The 24,197-nt window shown below is 34.4% G+C and overlaps 1 protein-coding gene across 3 annotated transcripts in view; it reads left to right on the forward strand.

The window, feature by feature from the left end:
- Window positions 1–7,556: 7,556 nt before the first annotated feature.
- fap (fibroblast activation protein, alpha) overlaps window positions 7,557–24,197 on the forward strand; it is a 145,955-nt gene continuing 129,314 nt past the window's right edge. The window contains exons 1-4 of one of the 3 annotated variants that reach the window (XM_061970653.2): window positions 7,557–8,097; window positions 8,236–8,317; window positions 15,158–15,247; window positions 20,943–21,037. In XM_061970653.2, coding sequence (XP_061826637.1) covers window positions 8,092–8,097; window positions 8,236–8,317; window positions 15,158–15,247; window positions 20,943–21,037 — 273 coding nt within the window. In that variant the 5' untranslated portion in view covers window positions 7,557–8,091. The remainder of the gene's footprint in view (window positions 8,098–8,235; window positions 8,318–15,157; window positions 15,248–20,942; window positions 21,038–24,197) is intronic. The other 2 variants (XM_072914569.1, XM_072914570.1) reach the window with 2 other exon arrangements.

Below are 24,197 nucleotides of genomic sequence, written 5' to 3' on the forward strand. Positions count from 1 at the left end.
ATCATGAACATCATCATGAACGTAATTATAAACATGATCATGAATGTGATCATGAACATTATCATGAACTTGATCATGAACGTGATCATGAACATCATCATGAACGTGATCATGAACGTAATTATGAACGTGATCATGAACGTGATTATGAAAATTATCATGAACTTCATCATGAACTTCATCATGAACGTGATTATGAACGTGATCATGAACATCATCATGAACTTCATCATGAACGTGATTATGAACATGATCATGAACGTGATTATGAACATAATCATGAACGTGGTCATGAACGTGATCATAAGCGTGATTATGAACGTTATCATGAACTTGATCAATAATGTGATTATGAACATCATCATGAACGTGATCATGAACTTCATCATGAACGTGATCATGAACATCATCATGAACTTCATCATGAACGTGATTATGAACATGATCATGAACGTGATTATGAACGTGATTATGAACATAATCATGAACGTGATCATGAACGTGATCATGAACGTGATCATAAGCGTGATTATGAACGTTATCATGAACTTGATCAATAATGTGATTATGAACATCATCATGAACGTGACCATGAACGTGATTATGGACATGATTAGGAACGTGATCATGAACTTGATTATGAATGTGATTATGAACGTGTTTGTGAACATGATTATGAACGTCATCATGGACGTGATTATGAACGTGATCACGAATGTGATTATGAACGTGATCATGAACTTGATATTGAACGTGATCATGAACATTTATCATGAACGTGATCATGAATGGGATTATAAACATGATTATGAACGTGATTACAAATGTGATCCTAAACATGATTAGGAGCGTGATCATGAACGTGATAATGAACATGTTATGAACATCATTTTGAACATCATTTTGAACATGATTATGAACATAATTTTGAACATGATTATGAACATATTTTGAATATAATTTTGAACATTATTATGAACATAATTATGAACATAATTATGAAAATGATTATGAATAAAATTTTGAAAATGATTGTCCATGAGTATGAACATCATTTTGAACTTGATTATGAACATGATTTTGAACATCATTTTTAACATGACTAGGAACATGAGAAACAATTGAATTCTGCTAAAAAAGCTAAATTAATAACGTATTCATAAACATGATCTTGAACGTGATCATGAACGTGATTATGAACATGATTATGAACATGATCATGAACGTGATCATAAACGTGATTATGAACATGATTATGAACGTGATCATGAATGTGATCATGAACGTGATCATGAACTTGATTATGGACATGATTAGGAACGTGATCATGAATGTGATCATGAACGTGATCATGAACTTGATCATGAACGTGATTATGAACGTGATTATGAACGTGTTTGTGAACATGATTATGAACGTGATTATGAACATGTTTGTGAACATGATTGTGAACATTATTATGAACGTGATCATGGACGTGATCATGAACGTGATTATGAACATGTTAGTGAACATGATTGTGAACATGATTATGAACGTCATCAGGAACGTGATCATGAATGTGATTATGAACGTGATTATGAACATTACCATGAACGTGATCATGAACGTGATTTTGATTGTGATCATGAACGTGATCATGAACGTGATTATGAACATAATCATTAACTTGATTATGAATGTGATCATGAACGTGATTATGAACATAATCATTAACTTTATTATGAATGTGATCATTAACATCATCATGAACGTAATTATAAACGTGATCATGAATGTGATCATGAACGTGATCATGAACATTATCATGAACTTGATCATGAACGTGATCATGAACATCATCATGAACGTGATCATGAACGTGATCATGAACGTAATTATGAACGTGATCATGAACGTGATTATGAAAATTATCATGAACTTCATCATGAACGTGATTATGAACGTGATCATGAACATCATCATGAACTTCATCATGAACGTGATTATGAACATGATCATGAACTTGATTATGAACATAATCATTAACTTGATTATGAATGTGATCATGAACGTGATTATGAACATAATCATTAACTTTATTATGAATGTGATCATGAACATCATCATGAACGTAATTATAAACATGATCATGAATGTGATCATGAACATTATCATGAACTTGATCATGAACGTGATCATGAACATCATCATAAACGTGATCATGAACGTAATTATGAACGTGATCATGAACGTGATTATGAAAATTATCATGAACTTCATCATGAACGTGATTATGAACGTGATCATGAACTTCATCATGAACGTGATTATGAACATGATCATGAACGTGATTATGAACATAATCATTAACTTGATTATGAATGTGATCATGAACGTGATTATGAACATAATCATTAACTTTATTATGAATGTGATCATGAACATCATCATGAACGTAATTATAAACATGATCATGAATGTGATCATGAACGTGATCATGAACATTATCATGAACTTGATCATGAACGTGATCATGAACATCATCATGAACGTGATCATGAACGTAATTATGAACGTGATCATGAACGTGATTATGAAAATTATCATGAACTTCATCATGAATGTGATTATGAACGTGATCATGAACATCATCATGAACTTCATCATGAACGTGATTATGTTCATGATCATGAACGTGATTATGAACATAATCATTAACTTGATTATGAATGTGATCATGAACGTGATTATGAACATAATCATTAACTTTATTATGAATGTGATCATGAACATCATCATGAACGTAATTATAAACATGATCATGAATGTGATCATGAACGTGATCATGAACATTATCATGAACTTGATCATGAACGTGATCATGAACGTGATCATGAACATCATCATGAACGTGATCATGAACGTAATTATGAACGTGATCATGAACGTGATTATGAAAATTATCATGAACTTCATCATGAACGTGATTATGAACGTGATCATGAACATCATCATGAACTTCATCATGAACGTGATTATGAACATAATCATGAACGTGGTCATGAACGTGATCATAAGCGTGATTATGAACGTTATCATGAACTTGATCAATAATGTGATTATGAACATCATCATGAACGTGATCATGAACTTCATCATGAACGTGATTATGAACGTGATCATGAACATCATCATGAACTTCATCATGAACGTGATTATGAACATGATCATGAACGTGATTATGAACATAATCATGAACGTGATCATGAACGTGATCATAAGCGTGATTATGAACGTGATCATGAACGTGATCATAAGCGTGATTATGAACGTTATCATGAACTTGATCAATAATGTAATTATGAACATCATCATGAACGTGATCATGAACGTGATTATGGACATGATTAGGAACGTGATCATGAACTTGATTATGAATGTGATTATGAACGTGTTTGTGAACATGATTATGAACGTCATCATGGACGTGATTATGAACGTGATCACGAATGTGATTATGAACGTGATCATGAACTTGATAATGAACGTGATCATGAACATTTACCATGAATGTGATTATAAACATGATTATGAACGTGATTACAAATGTGATCCTAAACATGATTAGGAGCGTGATCATGAACGTGATAATGAACATGTTATGAACATCATTTTGAACATGATTATGAACATAATTTTGAACATGATTATGAACATATTTTGAACATAATTTTGAACATTATTATGAACATAATTATGAACATAATTATGAAAATGATTATGAACAAAATTTTGAAAATGATTGTCCATGAGTATGAACATCATTTTGAACTTGATTATGAACATGATTTTTAACATGACTAGGAACATGATTAAGAACATAATTATGAACATGATTATGAACACAGGAATACTTGTTAAATTGTACTTTTTCCACACTGCTGTAATAATCCAATAAAACGTGTTGTGTATTATGTTGTGTATTTACGTTGTTTGTGAAACTATTGCCATGTCTCCTAGTGTTGTTGCACAGGTACAGTAAGTACAGTACAGGAAGTGGTCACAAGGATGAGGTGATCAAAGAAAGGTATTTTCTTTAATTGCTGATAACTGTGGTGTGTTCAAGGACCCTCGATTAAAATTGAAAGATTAACCCTGACATAACGTAATCACAATAATAATCATGGTTTGTATTCCCCACTGATGATAGTAATCTACATGAATCAGTTCATCTTCACACTAGAAGCATTTAAGTGTAAAATGATGTATGATTATTTAAATTCTTTTATGGTGACTTTGTAGTGAACTTGTTGGCATGTTTTGGTATATAAAAAATAAATATATCAAATTAAAAAAATAAAACAATAACATGAATTAGCTTTAAATAAAGGAGACATTGTCTTGGGTCTTCCCTGTGGCCTCCTACCGGTCGGACGTGCCCGAACCACCTCATCTGGCTCCTCTCGATGTGGAGGAGCAGCGGCTTTACTTTGAGTTCCTCCCGGATGACAGAGCTTCTCACCCTATCTCTAAGGGAGAGACCCGTCACCCGGCGGAGGAAACTCATTTCGGCCGCCTGTACCAGTGATCTTGTCCTTTCGGTCATAACCCAAAGCTCATGACCATAGGTGAGGATGGGAACGTAGATCGACCGGTAAATTGAGAGCTTTGCCTTCCGGCTCAGCTCCTTCTTCACCACAACCGATCGAGACAGCGTCCGCATTACTGAAGACGCCGCACCGATCCGCCTGTCGATCTCACAATCCACTCTTTCCTCACTCGTGAACAAGACTTCAAGGTACTTGAACTCCTCCACGTGGGGCAAGATCTCCTCCCCAACCCGGAGATGCCACTCCACCCTTTTCCGGCCAAGAACCATGGACTCGGACTTGGAGGTGCTGATTCCCATCCCAGTCGCCTCACACTCGGCTGCGAACCGATCCAGTGAGAGCTGAAGATCCTGGCTAGATGAAGCCATCAGGACCACATCATCTTCAAAATGCAGAGACCTAATCCTGCAGCCACCAAACCGGATACCCTCAACGCCCTGACTGCGCCTTAAAATTCTGTCCATAAAAGTTATGAACAGAATCGGTGACAAAGGGCAGCCTTGTCAGCCTTGTCCAACCCTCACTGGAAACGGGTCCGACTTACTGCCGGCAATGCGGACCAAGCTCTGACACTGATCATACAGGGAGCCGACCCCCACAATCAAACAGTTCGTTACTCTCTGAGCTCTCCCCACAGGACTTCCCGGGGTACACGGTCGAATGCCTTCTCCAAGTCCACAAAGCAAATGTAGACTAGTTGGGCAAACTCCCATGCACCCTCAAGGACTCTGTTGAGAGTATAGAGCTGGTCCACAGTTCCACGACCAGGACGAAAACCACACTGTTCCTCCTGAATCCGAGGTTCGACTATCCGGCGTAGCCTCCTCTCCAGTACACCTTAATAGACCTTACCGGGAAGGCTGAGTAGTATGATCCCATGATAGTTGGAACACACCCTCCGGTTCCCCTTCTTAAAGAGAGGAACCACCACCCCGGTCTGGCTATCCAGAGGTACCTCCCCCGATGTGCACGCGACGCTGTAGAGTCTTGTCAACCAGGACAGCCCCACAGCATCCAGAGCCTTAAGGAACTCTGGGCGGATCTCATTCACTCCCGGGGCCTTGCCACCGAGAAGCTTTTTAACTACCTCAGCCCCAGAAATAGGAGAGCCCACCACAATTTCCCTAGGCACTGCTTCCTCTCACGAAGGCGTGTTGGTAGGATTGAGGAGGTCTTCGAAGTATTCCTTCCACCGATCCACAACATCCGCAGTCGAGGTCAGCAGAACACCATCCTCACCATACACGGTGTTGACAGTGCACTGCTTCCCCTTCCTGAGGCGGCGGATGGTGGTCCAGAATCGCTTTTAAGCCATCTGGAAGTCGCTTTCCATGGCTTCCCCGAACTCCTCCCTTGTCCGCGACTGCTGAAGCCGCACACCGCTTGGCCTGTCGGTACCTGTCTGCTGCTTCCGGAGTCCTATGAGCCAAAAGAACCAGATAGGACTCTTTCTTCAGCTTGACGGCATCCTGGGTTCTAGGATTACCGCCACGACAGGCACCAACCACCTTGCGGCCACAGCTCCGATCGACCGCCTCAACAATAGAGGCACGGAACATGGTCCACTCGGACTCAATGTCCAGCACCTCCCTCGTGACATGTTCAAAGTTCTTCCGGAGGCGGCAATTGAAACTCTCTCTGACAGGAGACTCTGCCAGACGTTCCCAGCGGACCCTCACAATGCGTTTGGGCCTGCCAGGTCTGTCCGGCATCCTCCCCCACCATCGCAGCCAACTCACCACCAGGTGGTGATCGGTAGAAAGCTCCGCCCCTCTCTTCACCCGAGTGTCCAAAACATGACACCGCAAATCCGATGACACAACTACAAAGTCGATCATGGAACTGTGGCCTAGGGTGTCCTGGTGCCAAGTGCACATATGGACACTCTTATGTTTGAACATGGTGTTCGTTATGGATAATCTGTGACGAGCACAAAAGTCCAATAACAAAACACCACTCGGGTTCAGATCCGGGCGGCCATTCTTCCCAATCACGCCTCTCCAGGTTTCACTGTCGTTGCCAACATGAGCGTTGAAGTACCACAGTAGAACGAGGGAATCACCCGGGGGAGCACTCTCCAGTACTCCCTCGAGTGAATCCAAGAAGGGTGGGTACTCTGAGCTGCTGTTTGGTGCATAAGCACAAACAACAGTCAGGACCCGTCCCCCCACCCGAAGGCGGAGGGAAGCTACCCTCTCGTCCACCGGGTTGAACTCCATCGTGCAGGCTCTGAACCGGGGGGCAACAAGAATTCCCACCCCAGTTCGTCGCCTCTCACTGCCGGCAACGCCAGAGTGGAAGAGAGTCCAGCCCCTCTCAAGAGAACTGGTTCCAGAGCCCTTGCTGTGCGTCGAAGTGAGTCCGACTATATCTAGCCGGAACTTCTCCACCTCGCGCACTAGCTCAGGCTCCTCCCCCCCCAGCGAGGTGACGTTCCACGTCCCAAGAGCTAGCTTCTGTAGCCGAGGATCGGACCGCCAAGTGCCCTGCCTTTGGCCTCCGCCCAGCTCACACTGCACCCGATATATATAATATGTATAATATTTTATGCAGTTAAGTCCTCACAAAAGTGATGAATATTATTATATAAATATTACTTTTGATAGAAAGTCGTGTAAAACTGGTTTTCCTCACAGTCTCAAACTCTTTTTGGCATTGCAGAGTAATACTAATATTTAAAAAGCTACTTCTGTGATCTCAGCAAGTTTTGTGCAAGTGTGTGTGTGTGTGTGTGTGTGTGTGTGTGTGTGTGTGTGTGTGTGTGTGTGTGTGTGTGTGTGAGTGTGTGTGAGTTATCCAAGCATGAGCATTGCAGGCATGCGCGTGCTTAAAGAGTGTGTGAGGAATGTAACAGGAAGTGTGTGTGTGTGCGTGTGTGTGTGTGTGTGTGTGTGTGTGTGTGTGTGTGTGTGTGTGTGTGTGTGTGTTTGTGTGTGTGTGTGTGTGTGTGTGCTTCTACCACAAAGACGCAGCTCACTTTTCTTTTGTTGGAGCCTCACTTTTTTTGGATTACTGTTGGTGTTTTCTTTGGAGTACTGTTCGTGTTTTCTTTAAAGTATTATTTGTGTTTTCTTTGGACTACTATTTATGTTCTTTTTGAAGTAGTATTCGTGTTTTCTTTGGAGTACTATTCGTGTTTTCTTTAAAGTATTATTTGGGTTTTCTTTGGACTACTATTTATGTTCTTTTTGAAGTAGTGTTGGTGTTTTCTTTGGAGTACTATTCGTGTTTTCTTTAAAGTATTATTTGGGTTTTCTTTGGACTACAATTGATGTTATTTTTGAAGTAGTATTCGTGTTTTCTTTGGAGTATTATTTGTGTTTTCGTCGGAGTGCTATTTGTGTTTTCTTTAAAGTATTATTTGTGTTTTCTTTGGACTACTATTTATGTTTTCTTTGAAGTAATATTCCTGTTTTCCTGGGAGTATTCTCTGTGTTTCCCTGGGAGTATGGCATGTGGAGGACGTGCGGTGAGGAGCATCTAAGAGGACATCATCTGCATGATGGTCAGTAATGACTGAAAGAAAGAATATGTTTGCAGTGACAACAACAACAATGCAAATATTAATAATATTAATAAAAATGATAATAATAATAATGATAATGATAATGATGATAATAATAATAATGACTCCCACAAGCAGGGCTGCAGCAAGGTGTTCTGGGTGCTGCTGGGGGCAATTGTGGTCGTCACCTTAATCACCGTGACCGCCGTTTATTTGCGGAGTGAGTCACTTCTTTATCATCTTTGAATGTTTTCTATTAATTGTTATTCAGTGTTTTCTACTAATTGTCACTTATTGTTTTCTATTACTTAATATTTATTGTTTTCTACTAATTGTCATCTTTGAATGTTCTCTACAATTTGTCATTCAGTGTTTTCTACTAATTGTCATGTATTGTTTTCTACTACTTATCATTTATTGTTTTCTATTAATTGTCATCTTTGAATGTTGTCTACTAATTGTCATTTATTGTTTTCTATTACTTATCATTTATTTTTTTCTACTAATTGTCATCTTTGAATTTATTTTCACTAATTGTCGTTCATTTTTTAAATGAATTGTCATTTATTGTTTTCTACAAATTGTCATTAATTGTTTTCTATTAATTGTCATTTATTGTTTTCTACTAATTGTCTTTCATTGTTTTCTATTAATTGTCATTTATTGTTTTCTACTAATTGTCATTTATTGTTTTCTACAAATAGTCATTAATTGTTTTCTATTAATCGTCATTTATTGTTTTCTACTAATTGTCTTCAATTTTTTTCTATTAATTGTCATTTATTGTTTTCTACTAATTGTCATTTGTTGTTTTCTACAAATTGTCATTAATTGTTTTATATTAATTGTCATTTATTGTTTTCTACTAATTGTCTTTAATTGTTTTCCTATTGTCATTTAATGTTTTCTACTAATTGTCATTTATTGTTTTCTATTAATTGTCTTTAATTGTTTTCTATTAATTGTCATTTATTGTTTTCTACTAATTGTCTTTAATTGTTTTCTATTAATTGTCATTTATTGTTTTCTACTAATTGTCATGTGTTGTTTTCTACAAATTGTCATTAATTGTTTTCTATTAATTGTCATTTATTGTTTTCTACTAATTGTCTTTCATTGTTTTCTATTAATTGTCATTTATTGTTTTCTACTAATTGTCATTTATTGTTTTCTACAAATAGTCATTAATTGTTTTCTATTAATCGTCATTTATTGTTTTCTACTAATTGTCTTCAATTTTTTTCTATTAATTGTCATTTATTGTTTTCTACTAATTGTCATTTATTGTTTTCTACAAATTGTCATTAATTGTTTTATATTAATTGTCATTTATTGTTTTCTACTAATTGTCTTTAATTGTTTTCCTATTGTCATTTAATGTTTTCTACTAATTGTCATTTATTGTTTTCTATTAATTGTCTTTAATTGTTTTCTATTAATTGTCATTTATTGTTTTCTACTAATTGTCTTTAATTGTTTTCTATTAATTGTCATTTATTGTTTTCTACTAATTGTCATGTGTTGTTTTCTACAAATTGTCATTAATTGTTTTCTATTAATGGTCATTTATTGTTTTCTACTAATTGTCTTTAATTGTTTTCTATTAATTGTCATTTATTGTTTTCTACTAATTGCCATTTATTGTTTTCTACAAATTGTCATTAATTGTTTTCTATTAATTGTCATTTATTGTTTTCTACTAATTGTCTTTAATTGTTTTCTATTAATTGTCATTTATTGTTTTCTACTAATTGTCTTTAATTGTTTTCTATTAATTGTCATTTATTGTTTTCTACTAGTTGTCATTAATTGTTTTCTATTAATTGTCATTTGTTTTCTACTAATTGTCATTTATTGTTTTCTACTTATTGTTATTAATTTTGTTCTACTAATTGTCTTTAATTGTTTTCTACTAATTGTCATTTATTTTTTTCTACTAATTGTCATTTATTGTTTTCTACTAATTGGCATTCTTTTTTTTTAAACTAATTGTCTTTAATTGTTTTCCATTAATTGTCATTCATTATTGTCCACTAATTGTCATTAATTGTTTTCTATTAATTGTCATTTATTGTTTTCTACTAATTGTCTTTAATTGTTTTCTATTAATTGTCATTTATTGTTTTCTACTAGTTGTCATTAATTGTTTTCTATTAATTGTCATTTATTGTTTTCTACTAATTGTCATTTATTGTTTTCTACTTATTGTTATTAATTTTGTTCTACTAATTGTCTTTAATTGTTTTCTACTAATTGTCATTTATTTTTTTCTACTAATTGTCATTTATTGTTTTCTACTAATTGTCATTCTTTTTTTTTTAAACTAATTGTCTTTAATTGTTTTCCATTAATTGTCATTCATTATTGTCCACTAATTGTCATTTATTGTTGTCTTGTTGACTTGTTTACGGACACGGCAGCTGCATGGCCTCTTTTTGTTTGTCCTTCTAGCACGTGTTGTGTTGTTGTTGTGTCACACGTGTTGTATTGTTGTTGTGTCACATGTTGTGTTGTTGTTGTGTCACGTGTTGTGTTTTTGTTGTGTCACGTGTTATGTGTTGTTGTGTCACGTGTGATGTGTTGTTGTTGTGTCACTTGTTGTGTTGTTGTTGTGACGTGTGCTGTGTTGTTGTTGTGTCACGTGTTGTGTTGTTGTTGTGTCGCGTGTGCTGTGTTGTTGTTGTGTCACGTATTGTGTTGTTGTGTCAAATGTGGTGTGTTGTTGTGTCACGTATTCTGTTGTTGTTGTGTCACGTGTGCTGTGTTGTTGTTGTGTCATGTGTTGTGTTGTTGTGTCACGTGTGATGTGTTGTTGTTGTGTCACATATGTTGTTGTTGTGTCACGTGTGATGTGTTGTTGTTGTGTCACATATGTTCTTGTTTTGTCACGTGTTGTGTTGTTGTTGTGTCACGTGTGCTGTGTTGTTGTTGTGTCATGAGTTTTGTTGTTGTTGTGTCACGTGTGCTGTGTTGTTGTTGTCATGTGTTGTGTTGTTGTTGTGTCACGTATTGTGTTGTTGTTGTGTCACGTGTGCTGTGTTGTTGTTGTTGTGTCATGTGTGCTGTGTTGTTGTTATGTCACATGTGTTGTTGTTGTGTCACGTGTGATATTTGTTGTTGTGTCTCGTGTGAAATGTTGTTGTTTTGTCACGTGGGCTGTGTTGTTGTTGTGTCACGTGTGTTGTGTTGTTGTGTCACGTGTGATATGTTGTTGTTGTGTCACATGTGATGTGTTGTTGTTGTGTCACGTGTGTTGTGTTGTTGTTGTGTCATGTGTGATGTGTTGTTGTTGTGTCACATATGTTGTTGTTTTGTCACGTGTTGTGTTGTTGTTGTGTCACGTGTGCTGTGTTGTTGTTGTGTCATGAGTTTTGTTGTTGTTGTGTCACGTGTGCTGTGTTGTTGTTGTCATGTGTTGTGTTGTTGTTGTGTCACGTGTGCTGTGTTGTTGTTGTGTCACGTATTGTGTTGTTGTTGTGTCACGTGTGCTGTGTTGTTGTTATGTCACATGTGTTGTTGTTGTGTCACGTGTGATATTTGTTGTTGTGTCTCGTGTGAAATGTTGTTGTTGTGTCACGTGTGTTGTGTTGTTGTGTCACGTGTGATATGTTGTTGTTGTGTCACATGTGATGTGTTGTTGTTGTGTCACATGTGTTGTGTTGTTGTTGTGTCATGTGTGATGTGTTGTTGTTGTGTCACATATGTTGTTTTGTCACGTGTTGTGTTGTTGTTGTGTCACATGTGCTGTGTTGTTGTTGTGTCAGGAGTTTTGTTGTTGTTGTGTCACGTGTGCTGTGTTGTTGTTGTGTCATGTGTTGTGTTGTTGTTGTGTCACGTGTGCTGTGTTGTTGTTGTGTCACGTATTGTGTTGTTGTTGTGTCATGTGTGCTGTGTTGTTGTTATGTCACATGTGTTGTTGTTGTGTCACGTGTGATATTTGTTGTTGTGTCTCGTGTGAAATGTTGTTGTTTTGTCACGTGGGATGTGTTGTTGTTGTGTCACGTGTGTTGTGTTGTTGTGTCACGTGTGATATGTTGTTGTTGTGTCACATGTGATGTGTTGTTGTTGTGTCACGTGTGTTGTGTTGTTGTTGTGTCATGTGTGATGTGTTGTTGTTGTGTCACATATGTTGTTGTTTTGTCACGTGTTGTGTTGTTGTTGTGTCACGTGTGCTGTGTTGTTGTTGTGTCATGAGTTTTGTTGTTGTTGTGTCACGTGTGCTGTGTTGTTGTTGTCATGTGTTGTGTTGTTGTTGTGTCACGTGTGCTGTGTTGTTGTTGTGTCACGTATTGTGTTGTTGTTGTGTCACGTGTGCTGTGTTGTTGTTGTTGTGTCATGTGTGCTGTGTTGTTGTTATGTCACATGTGTTGTTGTTGTGACACATGTGCTGTGTTGTTTTTGTGTTACGTGGTGTGTTGTTGTTGTGTCACGTGTTGTGTTGTTGTTGTGTCACGTGTACTGTGTTGTTGTTGTGTCACGTGTTGTGTTGTGGTTGTGTCACATGTTGTGTTGTTGTTGTGTCACGTGTGATATTTGTTGTTGTGTCTCGTGTGAAATGTTGTTGTTTTGTCACGTGGGCTGTGTTGTTGTTGTGTCACGTGTGTTGTGTTGTTGTGTCACGTGTGATGTGTTGTTGTTGTGTCACATATGTTGTTGTTGTGTCACGTGTGATGTGTTGTTGTTGTGTCACATATGTTGTTGTTTTGTCACGTGTTGTGTTGTTGTTGTGTCACGTGTGCTGTGTTGTTGTTGTGTCATGAGTTTTGTTGTTGTTGTGTCACGTGTGCTGTGTTGTTGTTGTGTCATGTGTTGTGTTGTTGTTGTGTCACGTGTGCTGTGTTGTTGTTGTGTCACGTATTGTGTTGTTGTTGTGTCACGTGTGCTGTGTTGTTGTTGTTGTGTCATGTGTGCTGTGTTGTTGTTATGTCACATGTGTTGTTGTTGTGTCACGTGTGATATTTGTTGTTGTGTCTCGTGTAAAATGTTGTTGTTTTGTCACGTGGGCTGTGTTGTTGTTGTGTCACGTGTGTTGTGTTGTTGTGTCACGTGTGATATGTTGTTGTTGTGTCACATGTGATGTGTTGTTGTTGTGTCACATATGTTGTTGTTTTGTCACGTGTTGTGTTGTTGTTGTGTCACATGTGCTGTGTTGTTGTTGTGTCATGAGTTTTGTTGTTGTTGTGTCACGTGTGCTGTGTTGTTGTTGTGTCATGTGTTGTGTTGTTGTTGTGTCACGTATTGTGTTGTTGTTGTGTCATGTGTGCTGTGTTGTTGTTATGTCACATGTGTTGTTGTTGTGACACATGTGCTGTGTTGTTTTTGTGTCACGTGGTGTGTTGTTGTTGTGTCACGTGTTGTGTTGTTGTTGTGTCACGTGTACTGTGTTGTTGTTGTGTCATGTGTTGTGTTGTGGTTGTGTCACGTGTTGTGTTGTTGTTGTGTCACGTGTGATATTTGTTGTTGTGTCTCGTGTGAAATGTTGTTGTTTTGTCACGTGGGCTGTGTTGTTGTTGTGTCACGTGTGTTGTGTTGTTGTGTCACGTGTGATGTGTTGTTGTTGTGTCACATATGTTGTTGTTGTGTCACGTGTGATGTGTTGTTGTTGTGTCACATATGTTGTTGTTTTGTCACGTGTTGTGTTGTTGTTGTGTCACGTGTGCTGTGTTGTTGTTGTGTCATGAGTTTTGTTGTTGTTGTGTCACGTGTGCTGTGTTGTTGTTGTGTCATGTGTTGTGTTGTTGTTGTGTCACGTGTGCTGTGTTGTTGTTGTGTCACGTATTGTGTTGTTGTTGTGTCACGTGTGCTGTGTTGTTGTTGTTGTGTCATGTGTGCTGTGTTGTTGTTATGTCACAAGTGTTGTTGTTGTGTCACGTGTGATATTTGTTGTTGTGTCTCGTGTGAAATGTTGTTGTTTTGTCACGTGGGCTGTGTTGTTGTTGTGTCACGTGTGTTGTGTTGTTGTGTCACGTGTGATATGTTGTTGTTGTGTCACATGTGATGTGTTGTTGTTGTGTCATGTGTGTTGTGTTGTTGTTGTGTCATGTGTGATGTGTTGTTGTTGTGTCACATATGTTGTTGTTTTGTCACGTGTTGTGTTGTTGTTGTGTCACATGTGCTGTGTTGTTGTTGTGTCATGAGTTTTGTTGTTGTTGTGTCACGTGTGCTGTGTTGTTGTTGTGTCATGTGTTGTGTTGTTGTTGTGTCACGTGTGCTGTGTTGTTGTTGTGTCACGTATTGTGTTGTTGTTGTGTCACGTGTGCTGTGTTGTTGTTGTTGTGTCATGTGTGCTGTGTTGTTGTTATGTCACATGTGTTGTTGTTGTGACACATGTGCTGTGTTGTTTTTGTGTCACATGTGTTGTGGTTGTGTCACGTGTTGTGTTGTTGTTGTGTCACGTGTGATATTTGTTGTTGTGTCTCGTGTGAAATGTTGTTGTTTTGTCACGTGGGCTGTGTTGTTGTTGTGTGTTGTGTTGTTGTGTCACGTGTGATATGTTGTTGTTGTGTCACGTGTGATGTGTTGTTGTTGTGTCACGTGTGTTGTGTTGTTGTTGTGTCACGTGTGTTGTGTTGTTGTGTCTCGTGTGAAATGTTGTTGTTTTGTCACGTGGGCTGTGTTGTTGTTGTGTCACGTGTGTTGTGTTGTTGTGTCACGTGTGATATGTTGTTGTTGTGTCACGTGTGATGTGTTGTTGTTGTGTCACGTGTGTTGTGTTGTTGTTGTGTCACGTGTGTTGTGTTGTTGTGTCACGTGTGATATGTTGTTGTTGTGTCACATGTGATGTGTTGTTGTTGTGTCACGTGTGTTGTGTTGTTGTTGTGTCACGTGTGTTGTGTCATGTGTGTTGTGTTGTTGCTGTGTCACATGGGTTATGTTGTTGTGTCATGTGTATTGTGTTGTTGTTGTGTCCCATGTGTTGTTGTTGATTCACATGTGTTGTGTTGTTGTGTGACATGTGTTGTGTGACAAGTGTTGTGTTGTAGTGTGACATGTGTTGTGTGACATGTTTGGACGCAGCAGCACCACCTGCTGACACAAAAGTACAAATTGCTTGTTTCAGACTCAGAAGCTTCTAGAAGACCTTTCACCCTGCAGGAGTATTTCAACGACAGCATCAGGTGGAGAGCCTACAACCTCTACTGGATATCAGGTATACTCGACTATGTTCTACTATATTCTTGTTATGTCCTATAACCTCTACTGGATATCAGGTATGTTCTACTATGTTCTTGTTATGTTCTCCAACCTCTACTGGATATCAAGTACTCACCTTTACTCTACTATATTCTTGTTATGTTCTATAACCTCTACTGGATATCAGGTACTCATCTTTGTTCTACTATGTTCTTCTTATACTCTATAACCTCTACTGGATATCAGGTATGCTCTACTGTGTTCTTGTTATGTTCTACAACTTCTACTGTATATCAGGTACTCATATTTGTTCTACTATATTCTTCTTATATTCTACAACCTCTACTGGATATCAGGTACTCACCTTTACTCTACTATATTCTTGTTATGTTCTATAACCTCTACTGGATATCAGGTACTCACCTTTGTACTACTATGTTCTTCTTATGCTCTATAACCTCTACTGGGTATCAGGTTTTCTCTACTATGTTCTTGTTTTGTTCTACAACTTCTGCTGGATATCAGGTACTCATCTTTGTTCTACTATATTCTTCTTATATTCTACAACCTTTACTGGATATCAGGTACTCACCTTTACTCTACTATACTCTTGTTATGTTCTATAACCTCTACTGGATAGCAGGTAATCATCTTTGTTCTACTATATTCTTCTTATACTCATCTTTGTTCTACTATATTCTTCTTATACTCTACAACCTCTACTGGGTATCAGGTACTCACCTTTGTTCTACTATATTCTTGTTATACTCTACAACCTCTACTGGATATCAGGTACTCACCTTTACTCTACTATACTCTTGTTATGTTCTATAACCTCTACTGGATAGCAGGTAATCATCTTTGTTCTACTATATTCTTCTTATACTCATCTTTGTTCTACTATATTCTTCTTATACTCTACAACCTCTACTGGGTATCAGGTACTCACCTTTGTTCTACTATATTCTTGTTATACTCTACAACCTCTACTGGATATCAGGTACTCACCTTTGCTCTACTATGTTCTTGTTATGTTCTCCAACCTCTACTGGATATCAAGTACTCACCTTTACTCTACTATATTCTTGTTATGTTCTATAACCTCTACTGGATATCAGGTACTCACCTTTGTTCTACTATGTTCTTCTTATACTCTATAACCTCTACTGAATATCAGGTATGCTCTACTATGTTCTTGTTATGTTCTACAACTTCTACTGGATATCAGGTACTCATCTTTGTTCTACTATATTCTTCTTATATTCTACAACCTTTACTGGATATCAGGTACTCACCTTTACTCTACTATACTCTTGTTATGTTCTATAACCTCTACTGGATAGCAGGTACTCATCTTTGTTCTACTATATTCTTCCTATACTCATCTTTGTTCTACTATATTCTTCTTATACTCTACAACCTCTACTGGATATCAGGTTCTCATCTTTGTTCTACTATGTTCTTCTTATGTTTTCCAACCTCTACTGGATATCAGGTACTCACCTTTGCTGTACTATATTCTTTTTATACCCTACAACCTCTACTGGATATCAATTACTCACCTTTACTCTACTATATTCTTGTTATGTTCTATAACCTCTACTGGATATCAGGTACTCATCTTTGCTCTACTATGTTCTTCTTATACTCTATAACCTCTACTGGATATCAGGTACTTACCTTTGTTCTACTAAATTCTTCTTATACTCATCTTTGTTCTACTATGTTCTTCTTATACTCTATAACCTCTACTGGATATCAGGTATGCTGTACTATGTTCTTCTTATACTCTACAACCTCTACTGGATATCAGGTACTCATCTTTGTTCTACTATGTTCTTTTTATACTCTATAACCTCTGCTTGATATCAGGTACTCATATTTGTTCTACTATGTTCTTTTTATACTCTATAACCTTTACTGGATATCAGGTACTTACCTTTGTTCTACTAAATTATTCTTATACTCATCTTTGTTCTACTATGTTCTTCTTATGTTCTACAACCTCTACTGGATATCAGGTACTCATCTTTGTTCTACTATGTTCTTCTTATACTCTATAACCTCTACTGGATATCAGGTACTCATCTTTGTTCTACTATGTTCTTCTTATACTCTACAACCTCTACTGGATATCAGGTACTCATCTTTGTTCTACTATGTTCTTCTTATACTCTATAACCTCTACTGGATATCAGGTACTCATCTTTGTTCTACTATGTTCTTCTTATACTCTATAACCTCTACTGGATATCAGGTACTCATCTTTGTTCTACTATGTCTTCTTATACCTCTACTGGATATCAGGTATGCTCTATTATGTTCTTCTTATGTTCTACAACCTCTACTGGATATCAGGTACTCATCTTTGTTCTACTATGTTCTTCTTATACTCTATAACCTCTACTGGATATCAGGTATGCTCTACTATGTTCTTCTTATACTCTACAACCTCTACTGGATATCAGGTACTCATCTTTGTTCTACTATGTTCTTCTTATACACTACAACCTCTACTGGATATCAGGTACTCATATCTGTTCTACTATGTTCTTTTTATACTCTATAACCTTTACTGGATATCAGGTACTTACCTTTGTTCTACTAAATTATTCTTATACTCATCTTTGTTCTACTATGTTCTTCTTATGTTCTACAACCTCTACTGGATATCAGATACTCATCTTTGTTCTACTATGTTCTTCTTATACTCTATAACCTCTACTGGATATCAGGTACTCGTCTTTGTTCTACTATGTTCTTCTTATAGTCTACAACCTCTACTGGATATCAGGTACTCATCTTTGTTCTACTATGTTCTTCTTATACTCTACAACCTCTACTGGATATCAGGTACTCATCTTTGTTCTACTATGTTCTTCTTATACTCTATAACCTCTACTGGATATCAGGTACTCATCTTTGTTCTACTATGTTCTTCTTATACTCTACAACCTCTACTGGATATCAGGTACTCATCTTTGTTCTACTATGTTCTTCTTATACTCTATAACCTCTACTGGATATCAGGTACTCATCTTTGTTCTACTATGTTCTTCTTATACTCTATAACCTCTACTGGATATCAGGTACTCATCTTTGTTCTACTATGTTCTTCTTATACTCTATAACCTCTACTGGATATCAGGTACTCATCTTTGTTCTACTATGTCTTCTTATACCTCTACTGGATATCAGGTATGCTCTATTATGTTCTTCTTATGTTCTACAACCTCTACTGGATATCAGGTACTCATCTTTGTTCTACTATGTTCTTCTTATACTCTATAACCTCTACTGGATATCAGGTATGCTCTACTATGTTCTTCTTATACTCTACAACCTCTACTGGATATCAGGTACTCATCTTTGTTCTACTATGTTCTTCTTATACACTACAACCTCTACTGGATATCAGGTACTCATATCTGTTCTACTATGTTCTTTTTATACTCTATAACCTTTACTGGATATCAGGTACTTACCTTTGTTCTACTAAATTATTCTTATACTCATCTTTGTTCTACTATGTTCTTCTTATGTTCTACAACCTCTACTGGATATCAGATACTCATCTTTGTTCTACTATGTTCTTCTTATACTCTATAACCTCTACTGGATATCAGGTACTCGTCTTTGTTCTACTATGTTCTTCTTATACTCTACAACCTCTACTGGATATCAGGTACTCATCTTTGTTCTACTATGTTCTTCTTATACTCTACAACCTCTACTGGATATCAGGTACTCATCTTTGTTCTACTATGTTCTTCTTATACTCTACAACCTCTACTGGATATCAGGTACTCATCTTTGTTCTACTATGTTCTTCTTATACTCTATAACCTCTACTGGATATCAGGTACTCATCTTTGTTCTACTATGTTCTTCTTATACTCTATAACCTCTACTGGATATCAGGTACTCATCTTTGTTCTACTATGTCTTCTTATACCTCTACTGGATATCAGGTATGCTCTATTATGTTCTTCTTATGTTCTACAACCTCTACTGGATATCAGGTACTCATCTTTGTTCTACTATGTTCTTCTTATACTCTATAACCTCTACTGGATATCAGGTATGCTCTACTATGTTCTTCTTATACTCTACAACCTCTACTGGATATCAGGTACTCATCTTTGTTCTACTATGTTCTTCTTATACACTACAACCTCTACTGGATATCAGGTACTCATATCTGTTCTACTATGTTCTTTTTATACTCTATAACCTTTACTGGATATCAGGTACTTACCTTTGTTCTACTAAATTATTCTTATACTCATCTTTGTTCTACTATGTTCTTCTTATGTTCTACAACCTCTACTGGATATCAGATACTCATCTTTGTTCTACTATGTTCTTCTTATACTCTATAACCTCTACTGGATATCAGGTACTCGTCTTTGTTCTACTATGTTCTTCTTATACTCTACAACCTCTACTGGATATCAGGTACTCATCTTTGTTCTACTATGTTCTTCTTATACTCTACAACCTCTACTGGATATCAGGTACTCATCTTTGTTCTACTATGTTCTTCTTATACTCTATAACCTCTACTGGATATCAGGTACTCATCTTTGTTCTACTATGTTCTTCTTATACTCTACAACCTCTACTGGATATCAGGTACTCATCTTTGTTCTACTATGTTCTTCTTATACTCTATAACCTCTACTGGATATCAGGTACTCATCTTTGTTCTACTATGTTCTTCTTATACTCTATAACCTCTACTGGATATCAGGTACTCATCTTTGTTCTACTATGTTCTTCTTATACTCTATAACCTCTACTGGATATCAGGTACTCATCTTTGTTCTACTATGTCTTCTTATACCTCTACTGGATATCAGGTATGCTCTATTATGTTCTTCTTATGTTCTACAACCTCTACTGGATATCAGGTACTCATCTTTGTTCTACTATGTTCTTCTTATACTCTATAACCTCTACTGGATATCAGGTATGCTCTACTATGTTCTTCTTATACTCTACAACCTCTACTGGATATCAGGTACTCATCTTTGTTCTACTATGTTCTTCTTATACACTACAACCTCTACTGGATATCAGGTACTCATATCTGTTCTACTATGTTCTTTTTATACTCTATAACCTTTACTGGATATCAGGTACTTACCTTTGTTCTACTAAATTATTCTTATACTCATCTTTGTTCTACTATGTTCTTCTTATGTTCTACAACCTCTACTGGATATCAGATACTCATCTTTGTTCTACTATGTTCTTCTTATACTCTACAACCTCTACTGGATATCAGGTACTCATCTTTGTTCTACTATGTTCTTCTTATACTCTACAACCTCTAATGGATATCAGGTACTCATCTTTGTTCTACTATGTTCTTCTTATACTCTACAACCTCTAATGGATATCAGGTACTCATCTTTGTTCTACTATGTTCTTCTTATACTCTACAACCTCTACTGGATATCAGGTACTCATCTTTGTTCTACTATGTTCTTCTTATACTCTACAACCTCTACTGGATATCAGGTACTCACCTTTGTTCTACTATGTTCTTCTTATACTCTACAACCTCTACTGGATATCAGGTACTCATCTTTGTTCTACTATGTTCTTCTTATACTCTATAACCTCTACTGAATATCAGGTACTCATCTTTGTTCTACTATGTTCTTGTTATACTCTATAAAATGTTGTTTTGCATCTTATTACAGATAAAGAATATTTACATAAAACCAGAGACGGAAGCATTTTCCTGCACGACGTGGAAAAAGAGGAGGAGTCACTTTACCTGAGCAACGCAACTTTTGTAATATTTCACTTTATTAATAACTCTAAAAGTCACTATACATAAGAAATATTAACTGTAATATTTTACTTTATTAATAACTGTAAAAGTCACTATACATAAGAAATATCAACTGTAATATTTTACTTTATTAATAACTCTAAAAGTCACTATACATAAGAAATATTAACTGTAATATTTTACTTTATTAATAACTGTAAAAGTCACTATACGTAAGAAATGGAAGAGGCATTAAAACATATTCATTCATGTTTTCATAATATAATATTTTCATATTTTTTAACGTTCTTTTCTGAAATCTCTTATTCAACTTCACTCTTAAAAATGACCATACATTTTTAGTTTTTAACCTGGTATTTTTATTTGTCAAATCATTGATTTAAAGAATTTTAAAAAATCTAATAAATCACACTTTCGAATTTGGATTATTTAAAATTAATCACAATTCATTACTTACTTGCATAATTAAAATAATTTGAATTTGTTACGATTAATCACAATGCATTACTTACTTGCATTATTAAATAATTTGGAATATTTTTAATTAATCACAGTTTATTACTTACTTGCATGAATACAATAATTTAGAAGAAACAAGTAATTAAAATGTGTTACTTTGTGATTATTTACAATTAATCATAATGTATTACTTATTTGCATAATTAAATAATTTTGAATATTTTTAATTAATCACAATTTAATACTTGCTTGCATAAATAAAATATTTTGAATTATTTACAATTAATCACAATTTATTACTTACTTGCATAATTAAATAATTTTGAAAATTGTTAATTAATCACAATTTATTACTTACTTGCTTAATTAAAATAATTTGGATTATTTATAATTAGGATTATTTACAACTAATCACAATTTGTTACTTACGTGCATGATTAAAATAATTTGGATTATTTACAATTAATCACAATGTATTACTTATTTGCATAATTAATACATTTTGAATATTTTTAATTAATCACAATTTAATACTTACTTGCATAAATAAAATGTTTTGAATTATTTACAAATAATCACAATTTATTACTTACTTGCATGATTGACATAATTAGGATTATTTACAACTAATCACAATGTGTTACTTACGCGCATAATTAAAATAATTTGGATTATTTACAATTAATCACTATTTATTAATTATTTTCATAATTAAATAATTTTGAATATTTTTAATTAATCACAATTTAATACTTGCTTGCATAAATAAAATAATTTGAATTATTTACAATTAATCACAATTTATTACTTACTTGCATAATTAAATAATTTTGAAAATTGTTAATTAATCACAATTTATTACTTACTTGCTTAATTAAAATAATTTGGATTATTTACAATTAATCACAATTTATTGCTTACTTGCATGATTAATATAATTAGGATTATTTACAACTAATCACAATTTGTTACTTACGTGCATAATTAAAATAATTTGGATTATTTACAATTAATCACAATGTATTACTTATTTGCATAATTAAATAATTTTGAATATTTTTAATTAATCACAATTTAATACTTGCATAAATAAAATATTTTGAATTATTTACAAATAATCACAATTCATTACTTACTTGCATGGTTAATATAATTAGGATTATTTACAACTAATCACAATTTGTTACTTACGTGCATAATTAAAATAATTTGGATTATTTACAATTAATCACAATGTATTACTTATTTGCATAATTAAATAATTTTGAATATTTTTAATTAATCACAATTTAATACTTACTTGCATAAATAAAATATTTTGAATTATTTACAAATAATCACAATTCATTACTTACTTGCATGGTTAATATAATTAGGATTATTTACAACTAATCACAATTTGTTACTTACGTGCATAATTAAAATAATTTGGATTATTTACAATTAATCACAATTTATTACTTATTTGCATAATTAAATCATTTTGAATATTTTTAATTAATCACCATGTAATACTTGCATAAATAAAATATTTTGAATTATTTACAAATAATCACAATTTATTACTTACTCGCATAATTAAATAATTTTGAAAATTGTTAATTAATCACTATTTATTACATACTTGCTTAATTAAAATAATTTGGATTATTTACAACTAATCACAATTTATTACTTAATTGCATGATTAATATAATTAGGATTATTTACAACTAATCACAATTTGTTACTTACGTGCATAATTAAAATAATTTGGATTATTTACAATTAATCACAATGTATTACTTATTTGCATAATTAATACATTTTGAATATTTTTAATTAATCACAATTTAATACTTACTTGCATAAATAAAATGTTTTGAATTATTTACAAATAATCACAATTTATTACTTACTTGCATGATTAATATAATTAGGATTATTACAACTAATCACAATTTGTTACTTACGTGCATAATTAAAATAATTTGGATTATTTACAATTAATCACAATTTATTACTTATTTGCATAATTAATACATTTTGAATATTTTTAATTAATCACAATTTAATACTTACTTCCATAAATAAAATATTTTCAATTATTTACAAATAATCACAATTTATTACTTTCTTGCATAATTAAATACTTTTTGAAAATTGTTAATTAATCACAATGTATTACTTACTTGCTTAATTAAAATAATTTGGATTATTTACAATTAATCACAATTTATTACTTACTCGCATGATTAATATAATTAGGATTATTTACAACTAATCACAATTTGTTAATTATGTGCATAATTAAAATAATTTGGATTATTTACAATTAATCACAATTGTTACTTACTTGCATAAATACAATAATTTGGATTATTTACAATAATCACTATTTATTATTTACTTGCATAATTAAAATCATTTGGATTATTTATAATTAATCACAGTTTATTATTTACTTGCATAATTAAAAGAATTAGGATTATTTAAATGTAATCAAAGTTTATTACTTACTTGCATAATTAAAATAATTTTGAAGAATTACAATAATCACAAATTATTACTTACTTGCAAAATTAAAATAATTTTAATTATTTATGATTAATCACAATGTTTTACTTACTTGCATAATTAAATAATTTTGAATATTTCTAATTAATCTCAATTTATTACTTACTTGCATAAATCAAATAATTTTGAAGAATTACAATGAATC

The sequence above is a fragment of the Nerophis lumbriciformis genome, linkage group LG13, assembly GCF_033978685.3.
Source record: "Nerophis lumbriciformis linkage group LG13, RoL_Nlum_v2.1, whole genome shotgun sequence".
NCBI lineage: Eukaryota > Metazoa > Chordata > Actinopteri > Syngnathiformes > Syngnathidae > Nerophis > Nerophis lumbriciformis.